This window comes from Anastrepha obliqua, chromosome 3 (genome assembly GCF_027943255.1).
Source record: "Anastrepha obliqua isolate idAnaObli1 chromosome 3, idAnaObli1_1.0, whole genome shotgun sequence".
NCBI classification, from domain to species: domain Eukaryota; kingdom Metazoa; phylum Arthropoda; class Insecta; order Diptera; family Tephritidae; genus Anastrepha; species Anastrepha obliqua.
The window spans coordinates 11,947,929-11,959,006 of record NC_072894.1 but is presented as its reverse complement, the minus strand read 5'-3'; the positions used below and the strand labels follow the sequence as shown (position 1 = coordinate 11,959,006).

At 35.8% G+C, this 11,078-nt stretch overlaps 1 protein-coding gene across 1 annotated transcript; it reads right to left on the bottom strand.

Moving 5' to 3' along the window:
- Nucleotides 1-9,106: 9,106 nt before the first annotated feature.
- Nucleotides 9,107-10,535, bottom strand: LOC129242818 (uncharacterized). The gene is made up of 3 exons (XM_054879676.1): nucleotides 9,858-10,535; nucleotides 9,633-9,791; nucleotides 9,107-9,568 (listed from the first exon to the last, which is right to left on the bottom strand). Exons 1-3 carry the CDS (start codon nucleotides 9,904-9,906, stop codon nucleotides 9,471-9,473), a joined length of 306 nt encoding a protein of 101 aa, XP_054735651.1. The 5' UTR covers nucleotides 9,907-10,535; the 3' UTR covers nucleotides 9,107-9,470.
- Nucleotides 10,536-11,078: the final 543 nt, after the last annotated feature.

Below are 11,078 nucleotides of genomic sequence, written 5' to 3'. Positions count from 1 at the left end.
TATTAACCAAATCTACGTGACAAATTATAATTTCTAATTTTAGTGATTTATTAAGATTTCTTCGACTTATTTATGAAAGTATTTTTTATATTTTTCACTTGAGCACGTTTTGAAACCATATTTTTTGCGTATGCATATGTGTGTATATATGTATGTATAATACATGTTTATACATAGCGGTATGTAAGCACATACATACATATATACTTATTTATGCATGTACGAGGTGTGTTCAAAAAATAAGGTGATATTTCATTTTTCTTCAAAAATATTTATTTATTCATCAATTTCTACTTCCGTCTTCTACTTCCATTCAGTCTGTGCTAGAAGAAAATAGCCGGCTTTTTTCTTGCAACTTGAAGATATATTTCGTTCTGCTTTTTGCTGCGTTATAGTCCCACTCAAGGGCTACGACGCTAGTGCTAACTCAGGTGAATGTCGTTCGAAACTTTTCCGTAAAAGCAACCAAACCAAAATGAGTGAGAAGTACGCGAAGCGTTTCGAGGGCGATATTTTTACGCACGCATTCGAAAGGGCCGAAATTATCTTACGCCGTGGCTGCAAAAGTGATAAAAAAATCAGAAAAAGTTTGTTGTGATGTGGAATCAGCGGTATAAGGCTTTTCCGAGCGCGGCTTGAAGCGAAAGACGACAAAAAAGCAGGATAAGTTGATCACCCAACTTTTTAAGCGGGACCCTTCTTTGTGACTACGCCAAGCACGACCAGTTCTTGCTAAACAGGGAATAGATGTGAGTATCAACACCATCAAACGTCGACTGAAGGAGAAAAACACATTGAGAAACAACAAAACAAGAAAATGGCGTCATATTGGACTGGCCTTCCCAGTCCCCAGACGCCAACCCTATTGAAAATGCGTGGGGAACTATGTAAACGCATCTTGCCGGGAGGCCAGTCCATGGTTTAAATTAACTCAGGCATCAAGTTCGCGAAATCTAGTTCTGTTCAAAGCAAGCCGAGAAGATGCCGGGCTATATTTGACAACGATGGAGACTACGCGGCTTATTGAGTAATTGGGACTCGTAGTTTTTGTACATACATACATCTTTTATACTTCATGAGTAATAACGGTTCCTTTTTTCTGACACAGACTAATACACTTGTGCCAGCGTTTATACCAATTCTCGAAGCAGTTCTGAAATGTACTTTTTGGTATGACCTTGAGCTCTCCCAGCCATTTATCTTTTATCTCCTTGATCGTCGCAAAACGCCGTCCTTTCATGGGTCTCTTCAATCTTGGGAACAGGAAGGGGGCAAAATCTGTTGAATACAGTGGCTATGGCATGATAATGGTGTTGATTTTGGCCAAATAATCTCTCACGAGCAAAGATGAGTGAAAGGTGCAAAGGATGCATTTTTTTCCACAATTCCGGGCATAACTTCAAGGTTATACTTCAAGACAATACTCCTTATTTACTGTACGACCTTGTGGTAAGAACTCCTGATGCACTACGTCATGGTGACCGAAGAAAACAGTGAGCAAAACCTTGACATTTGTTGAAACTTGCCGTGCTTTTTTTGGTCTTGGCTCTCTTGGACTCTTCCATTGGGATGATTGGGCTCTGGTTTCGATGTCATAACCATACGAGTATACCCATGATTCGTCATAAATCTGGATCATTGTTGACGTCATTCAACAATTCCAGAGCGATGCTCATGCGACGTTGGTTTTGGCTGAAATTCAGCAATTTTGGAACGAACTGCGCTGTCACACGCTTCATGACCAAAATTTTCGAAAAGATTGCATGGCATGAGCCAACCTATATGCCGATATCCTCAGCAACTCAGTATAAGGGGGGGTAGAGGGGGTATTCTACTTTCTAAAAGTGAAAACCTCACTTGGTGGCGACTTGTAGTTTTTAAGTTATTTGAGTTTAAAAATTGTAAAATTGACCAAGAATCCTCCTATTTTGGTTACTACAACCAGCCGAAGTGCTGCCAGACATCGTATAAATAAACAATTTTAGAAGATAATAAATGAATAGAAATACAAAATTTTACAAATTATTTCTATATTATACACGTCTATTCATATATATATATATATATATATATATATATATAGGTATATTTATGGATATATGTATATATTTATATACATATATATAATATATATCGCGCGATTTTTAATTCGAAATTTTCACTATATTATGAATATATGATATATATGTATATATACATATATATATTTAAAAAAAAAGCGCCGCAGGCGAAAATTTGGAATAAAAAATCGCGCGATTTTCACTATATTATGAATATATTATATATATTATGGGCTTCAAAAGATGTCAAGCGGATAGTTGTGTATATTTTAAGAGGGAGTATAGTTCCATGTGTCTTATTGGTTTGTACGTGGATGATATGCTGTTAGCTTGCTCTAATGCAGGGCAGACGAAAATTATTTTAAAGCAGCTAAATGAGTTTGTTGAAGCTGTAGATAAAGGGCCGGTATCGTTTTATTTGGGTATGGAAATAGAGAGAGATGCATCTACTGGCACAATATCAATTCATCAAGAACATTATGTGAATCAACTTCTTAAAACATGGGGAATGGACTCATGCAAGTCGGCAACTACACCTTGGGTTGATGGCACGGTGCTCAAGAAGTGTGAGAAGCAGTGTAACGATATTGACGCGATGCGGTACCAAAGTTTAATCGGAGGGTTGATGTACCTGGCGGTAATATCTAGGCCAGATATCGCCCATGTTGTATCTGGATTATCACAATATAATAATCATCCACATGAAGAACATTTTAAAGCCGCGAAGTACGTGTTACGATATTTGAAGCAGAGTTCAGCAGCGAAAATTACTTATTCATCTACAGGCGAAAATTTGGTGTGCTACACAGATTCCGACTGGGCTGGTGACGTATCTGATCGCAAATCATACAGCGGTTACGTAGTATTCATGTCTGATGGTCTGGTTTCTTGGAAGCAGAATATATAGCTCTATGTCAAGGGGCAAAAGATGTTGTTTTTCTTCGAGCGTTGTTGCGTGAAATGGGGTATGACGGATACGTAAATGAACCTACGAACATGTATTGCGATAATCAAAGTGCACAATTTTTGCTGAAGAACCCGATGGTGCACAAGCGCAGTAAACACATAGATTTAAGATTTCATTACGTCCGTGAGTTGTTTGAAAAGGGCGAAATCGAGGTACATTTTGTAAATTCTGATGCAAATGCAGCAGATATAATGACTAAATTTTTAAAGAAATTGAAACATAACAATGGATGTAAATTGCTAAAGCTTACAATGTAATTAAAATGTACTCAAAAGTAGCAATATTATTATTACAGTTTTGTCGTAATAAAAATATTAAAATACGGAAAATTTTGAAAAATGTAATTTATAAAATAACTGGGTTGAGAGGGAGAATTGTAAGAATCATAGCAACCCATGATTATAAGAATCATAGCAAGCCATGATTTGCAAGAATCATAGTTGGCTATGTACATTTTGGTTCAGCCGTTATTCTTAGTTTTAATATGTACAGTTAGTTGAAATAAAGCAACCGAGCAGTTTAAACGTGCGTTTCCTTTGTTCCCGGATGTGTTATATAAAGGTAAAATAACCTTACATATGTTAATATAGTTTCAATATTTATTAAAATAAATGTGATAAATGCACTTATTCTATCAAAATTTGGTGAAGGTAAAAGACAAATTTTATCAACAAATAACTTAAAAACTATTATTAACAGAATAGTGTTGGTGCTAGTTTTAGCAAAATAAGCACGAAATGAACATCTCCTGTGAATTTCATTGGAAAATTCGTAATATTTCTCTCAAAACAAGTGAGGGGATACTGCATGGAGTCGGAGCCAATATTATTATTTATGCCACTCACAAACAAACTAAACTTGCTTTATTGCTAAAACCGTGAACATATCTTCGAGACGAGTGCACCAACATAAAAAAAAAAAATACTAACCGAAAGTCGAATGTACGTAGCCCGCGAAATTTGAAAATTCACTTTATTTTTTGAGCACACCTCGTATGTAAGAAAACACGGTTCATAGCTACATTCATGAAATCGTGAAACTATGCGTTTATATGTAAATATAACAGCGATGATGAAAGCAATTTGAAATTTCATTTTGAATTCGTAATAAGCGGACAGGAAATAAGACTTACCTTTGTCGTCTTTTCATATCCGTGCACAATAGTGAAGTAGGAATTGATTAACAGCGACGCGAACGATCGTCTTGTCTGCCAGCCGAATAGTTTGTGGGCTGCCACTTTGGTAAATAGTTACCAAATTAGGTGACTTTTTTCCCCTTTGGTGAAATGAAGTAAAATGATAGTATGGGGAAATTTGCACTTCCACGATGTACAGATGCAAAGGTGTGGCCAACATCAAGCCGTTAATTGGCTCTTAGCATATTTGAAGAAATCTGCTGATTTGATGACGTAATACGGGATATGACTAGAGGTTTTTTACAACCGAGGCCAACAAAAAACAGTGATCTTGTTGGTAATATACGAAAAAATCTGTGCCGGCACTGCCCACTGTTGCCATATGAGCAATGACTGATTGGAAGAATGTATGAATACGTGTGAAATGGGGGTGCCCAATAGTGCTGTCGGTTACAATTTTACTTCGTATGGACAAATCATGTAATCGATTATTCTTGTGCACTTCGACCTTGAGGTCTTTTGTGCCCTCTACTCATTAAAGTGCCTCGTCCAAACCCAGCTCTCTGAACTAAGTTTTATAGCTTAATGAATTTTAGCATTAAAAGAGTGCAAGTTTAAAATTGCTACAAATTTTGTTATTGTTTATAATTTTTTCTTGGTGGTGTTGCGTATTTGCTCCAGACAACAAATGAATGACAGGGAAAGATTAGTATAAATCAACGAGAATTTTGCGCTTCTCCAAACTTGCACTTTATTATCCTAAAATTCAATAATCTATAAAAATGCGTATTAAAATTTTGTTCAGAAATTTTAAAAATTATAATTTAATATCCCTGAAATGATGATGAACATTTTGTCGATTTTTTCTAATTTTTGTATATAGTTTGCAATATTCTAGAAAAATTCTGTTTAAATTGTTGGAAAATTTGATGGGCTTTTGAAAAATGTGATACAAAGATTGAAAGTTTGCGTTATATGGAAAAAATACCCAGCATCGGCAAAAACGTTCAAAATTCGAACAGTTTTCGGACTACTTTAACTTTACACTTTATTATACCAAAATTTAATTTATCTATACTAATATTATAAAGAGGAAAACTTTGTTTGTTTGTTTGTTTGTTTGTAACGAATAGGCTCAAAAACTACTGGACCGATTTTAAAAATTCTTTCACCATTCGAAAACTACATTATCCAAGAGTAACATGGATTACATTTTACTTTGGAAAAAATAGGGTTCCGTAAGATATTTGCATTTTTCGGACACAAACTGAAAAAAATCTTATATATAAAATAAAGTCAACTTTTTGTGTGTGTTCGCTAACCGGCCGTGTCTGCACCGAATTAAACCAAACTTACACACATTGCTAAGAAGGTATTGAAGATGGTTTCCGTATAGTTTGAATACCTATTGGTGGATAGGGTCTCGAGATATAGGTCAAAACGTGGACCCGGGTAACCTTCGGATGTGTATGTAGAATATGGGTATCAAATGGAAGCTGTTGGTGAATGCTTTAGTTCAGAGTATTTTTCATGCCGCTCCGTGACTAGGGTCTCGAGATAGAGACCAAAACGTGGAGCCTAGAATGTGTTTGTACAATATGGATATCAAATTGAAGCTGTTGGTGAATGCCTTAGTACAGAGTATTTTTCATGCCGTTGCGTGACTGGGGTCTCGAGATATAGGTCAAAACGTGGACCCGGGTAACCTTTGGTTGTGTATGTACAATATGGGTATCAAATGAAAGCTGTTGATAAGTGCTTTAATACGGGGTAATTTTCATACCTATTGATGACTAGGGTCTCGAAATATATGCCAAAACGTGGACCCGCCGCGTCTTTGCACCGAATTAAATCAAACTTACGCACATTGTTAAGTAAGTATTGAAAATGGGTTTCGTAAAGTTTGGTTGTAATTCGGAGCAGTGGCAACGGGTACAGCGTTCTTTTGAGCCAGCCATAATGTCGCTTACTTTTTTAACGCTTGGGGCGGAACGGAACTGTCAAATTGACAGTGTGAGTTACAATGTGTCAATATTTCTTTCTGATTTGGATGCCATAAGGAAAAAACGTAAGTGCAACATGTAAAAATTGTTTGTGAATTTTTTTGGAGTGGATTTTGGAACAGTGAATAATTTCTTACTAAATTTGAGAATTTAATGTGAAATCCGAATGAAATTATGTGTTCGTGGAAAAAACAATTTTTTTCGTTTTTTTTTTTTTGAAAAATATAAATGGATAATGGTTAAAAAAGCTCCAATGCTTAATAAAACATATAAATTGAAACGAAAAATTCATGGATAATCAGGAAAAAAGACGATTGTTTATTCATATGCGTTGATTTGAAATTTAAAAACAATCTTCTTTTTTCCTGATTTTCAATTTATATTTTATATTTACTCAAAAACAAAAAGAAAAAGAAAAAATATTGTTTATGCCAAAGCGCTTGAATAAAGAATAAAGAAATAAATAATATGAAAAGCATATATTTTCTGTTCTAAACCATATCTATTCTATTTTAGTGTGCCCAGCGAAGGGGGCCGGGTTTGCTAGTAATATATATTATATATAAAAACTTGCTAAGTATTAAAGGATTTAAAACATATAGTAATACTAGTGTCAAATTGTACTGAGTATTTGTGTAACGAGTTTCATGTGAAAGCGTCATCATTAAGTGTCGTTTCTTAGTTTGTGTCATTTCGTCGAAGTGTAAACAAAAAATTTTTTTTATACAAAGACTATGTCAGCTTTTGTGCCTACAAAACTTCATTCGCAGGAAGCATTGCTATTTTGCTTCCATCTGAAGAAAAGTGCAGCGGAAAGTTATCGGATGCTGTGTGAGGCTTACGGTGAGAATGCTCCATCAATTTCAACCTGCGAGTACTGGTTCCGACGATTCAAAGGTGGTGGCTTTGACACAGCCGACAAGGAGCGCGAAGGAAGGCCACCAACTTTTGAAGACGCCGAATTGGAGACAATTTTGGACGAAGACCCGTGTCAAACCCAAGAAGAACTTGCGACAACGTTAGACGTGACTCATCAAGCCATTTCAAGGCGGCTGAAAGCCATTGGAATGGTCCAGAAAGTCGGAAACTGGGTGCCTTACGAACTCAAACCAAGGGATATCGAACGCCGTGTCACTGCTTCCGAAATGCTGGTTCAACGATACAAAGCGAAGTCGTTTTTGCATCGCATTATTATTGGCGATGAGAAATGGATTCACTACGACAATCCGAAGCGCAAGGCAGCGTATGTTAAGCGTGGCGAACCCGGACCATCGACGCCAAAGCCAAATATCCATGGCAGCAAGGTAATGCTCTGCGTTTGGTGGGACCAGAAGGGAAACGTTTACCACGAACTACTGAAAAGTGGTCAGACGATAAACGGAGCACTCTACAGACAATGGCCCCTATTATGAGTTGCATTCGATCTTCGATATTCGTTGGTTGTCGAAGATCGAAAATCGAATGTCAATTTGGTATTATGAGCGGTGCAGCCCTGTCGAAATTTTCGTTGAATACCGAATTTAGAGTCGAATGCAGTTTTGCTTTCGACTGTGTTGCGTATTGTTGGTAAACTTGTTAAAATGTAAGTTGTTTCCGATTATTTATGGTTTTATAGTAACCAAATAATAAATATATACTAATTTTGTTAATTTTATGCAGGTCGAAAGTCGTGAGTACCAAACAGCAACTAGAAAAACTAGTTGCATTAATGGAAGAGAATCCACAATTTGCAAAAGGGATTTGCAGCAAAGTACATGCAGCAAAAAAATGGGAAGAATTTACAACGGAGCTGAATTGCTTGGGACCTCCAGTGAGAGCGGCAGCAAAATGGATTAAGCTTAATAATGGTTTTTTTTTTGTGATGTTTATAGAAATACATTTTTATTTTCCCTTGGCAGGTATGGGAGGGCAGGTACGTAGAGGAACTGAAATATATATTTTTTTCGAATGACGAATAATTGAATAAAGAAAATTATAACAAAAATAAAACAGAAACTGTAGCGTAAAGGTTTCTATTTAATACTTTTTAGATTTTTCTATAATATTCGCAAAATTTCATTTCTAATGTTTTCTACTTCTCCGTTATTTGACTCCTCTTCAATATCTTCAGCATCATCGTACACAGTGGGTTGAGCAAGTCCTAGCATACCTTCATTACCAATACTCAATTGGTACGATCCCTGAGCACAAAATCGCAGAACTGTGTCTAGCTTTAAAATATTTGGAATCAATTTGGCTCAGGTGCACTGCTGCAACTGGTTTTCTGTACTGGACAGTAGGTTCACAAACGCCTCTTTAGATAATCTAAAGTTCTTTAAAAGTCTGTAAGGAAATTTCTGTAATATTAACTACGTCAACACATTTTGAAAATTCTAAATTTACTCAGTGGAAGCCATTTCTAGGGGGTTGGATGCGTCCCTCAACTGTTTTCTACTTCTAGCTAGTTCCACTAATCTTTCATCGTCCGATGAATCGTCCAACCACAACTCCGTTGTACTCATTTTCAGAAAAAATACTTTTTTTAACTTTTAAAAATAATGTTAGCAAAGAATTTCAACACAATCGGGTTTTCTTTTATTTTGATTTGCTGTATCAGCTGAGAAAAAATTATCTATTGTAAATGCGTCGAGCGATCGAAATTCACAATAGTCCTATTCTTCAACGAATGAGCACCATAATACCAAATGAAAATTCGTTCGATCAGCACTTTCGACTACAGTCAAAGATCGAATGTTGCTCATAATAGGGGCCAATAACTTATGCGATTGAAGCGAGCAATTGCGGAAAAACGTCCGGAATGGGAAACCAGACATGAGACATTGATTTTCCATCATGACAATGCTCGGCCGCATGTCGCACAAGTGGTCAAAACCTATCTCGATGGTAGCGGATGGGAAGTTCTACCCCACCCGCCTTATAGCCCAGATCTTGCACCATCAGATTACCATTTGTTCCGGTCGATGCAGAATGCCCTTACGGGAGTGCGTTTCACTTCGGTTGAAGGTATACAAAATTGGTTTGATGAGTTCTTCGCCTCCAAAAGCGAGCAGTTTTATTGGGACGGAATCCATGCATTACCAGAGAAGTGGGAAAAAGTTATAGCTAGTGATGGACAGTATTTTGGATAAAATAGGTTGTACCAATTTTTAACAATAAATTTTTGAAATCGAAAAAAAACCTTTAAAACTTAGTTGCACACCCAATATTTAAACAAGTGAATGTGTAATGAAAAGGTTAGTGACTATAAATTGGACGCTGTAAATTAGCGCTATACAAAAATTGTTGTTATAGTTAGTTATATGGAATTATAAGTGGACTGCTGCAGCTTCCGAAAAATCTTCCTTTTCTTTGATGCACCTGAACGCGTCATTCTCACAGTATTTGTCCAAATAAATTAAGTACTCTGCAAATAAGACCAAAATATTTTTTTATATGTACATCTGTAAGCATTCAAATTAGTCACAAACCTAGTTGCTGTTTGCATTGCTCATACTCTAAATGGCACAAGGAGTCAAAATATTTGAAACACACATTTTGCTTGTCCAATGCGCATATATTTGGTTTTTCAGCAACACAATCAGACAAATTACCACAATCCGTAGACCGTTTTTCATTGCATGCAACATCTTGGCATAAATACAGAAATAAATAAACTGATTTTCAGTATTAACATATCCTTCATTTATACCTACAATTTATTGCTTCTCCGTATAAAAATATTAATAGAACTGTTAAGCGCATATTTTAAAGAAATCCTATAGGTGCAAAGAATTAGAATATACTAAAATTGTTAGAATTAGAATAGCTTAGAACAGCTAGATAACAAAATTACTTGAGAACATTTCGTGCACACGAATACATTAAATTTAGTATTTATTGTTAATTCGTCATTTGAAGACTATCATCGAAAAGTAAAACATTTCCCACATTTGTGTTATATGTAATATATTGTACATACGTGTGTGCATATACTATACACGCATATATGTACATCCATGCATATGTGCCTACATTTTTACTTCATTTCGTAAGATAATCTTCCTAGATTCGGCGCTTTCCTCGTAATGTACAAAAAAAAATTTGTATTGAACCATGCATTCCATTGTTCGCGGTTAATTTTTAAGCGCACATACTTACACACATATTTTTATAGTTAACTCTAAGGTGCTTAACTTGGAAATATAATAATTCATATTGCATGTCATCTGTTTTGCATTATCTGTGTGCGTTGTGCGATCAGCAAATATGTAAAAGATATTATCAGCAAATAAATTTACTAATTGCCGGTATACAATTTTTCCTTAGGTTAGTTATACATTCATATGTATGCTTATAAATCTAAATTCACTTATTTTACTGTGCTAGAAATGTTAAATCAACGTCGCTTCTTTTTTTCCTGCTTGCGCAATTTATGCAACCGGCGTATATTGCCCACTTCACCGCTGAACTTATAATCCTTAAAACAAAACATACAAATTTTACACTTCAGATACGTTTTCTATTTCATTGATATTCATGAATTCCATACCTCATTCCCATCTTCACAGCTCGACCCTTCATTGGCTGCTGGTAGTAAAATCGATGAGGCAATACAAATAAGCTGCAATATTGCGCCTAGGAATAGTCCATAGCGCAAAAGCATGCTGAAGAGGTCCTCGCCACTATATCTGTCCAGCCGTAAACCATTTTCAAAAAAATTTGTACTCATTATAGAAAACCGATATTTATTTACTTTCTACTTCTCAATTTGTATTCGACGGATAAAAGTTTGTTTATAGCTTCTTCTTCTTCTTCCTGAGATATCAGTTACAACGAGTGTTGCCAGTTTACCGCAATTGTGTAGATCTACCCAAGGCGAATTTATTACAGGTGACAGCAAACACATATAAGTAAAACCCTACATGTATTTGTTG

Coding starts and splice junctions, on each gene's coding strand:
- LOC129242818 (XM_054879676.1), bottom strand. CDS start 9,906: ATGCGCTTAACAGTTCTATTAATATTTTTATACGGAGAAGCAATAAAT. Junction 9,792..9,857: donor ATACGGAGAAGCAATAAATT/GTAGGTATAAAT, acceptor ATTTATGCCAAG/ATGTTGCATGCAATGAAAAA. Junction 9,569..9,632: donor GCAATGCAAACAGCAACTAG/GTTTGTGACTAA, acceptor TCTTATTTGCAG/AGTACTTAATTTATTTGGAC.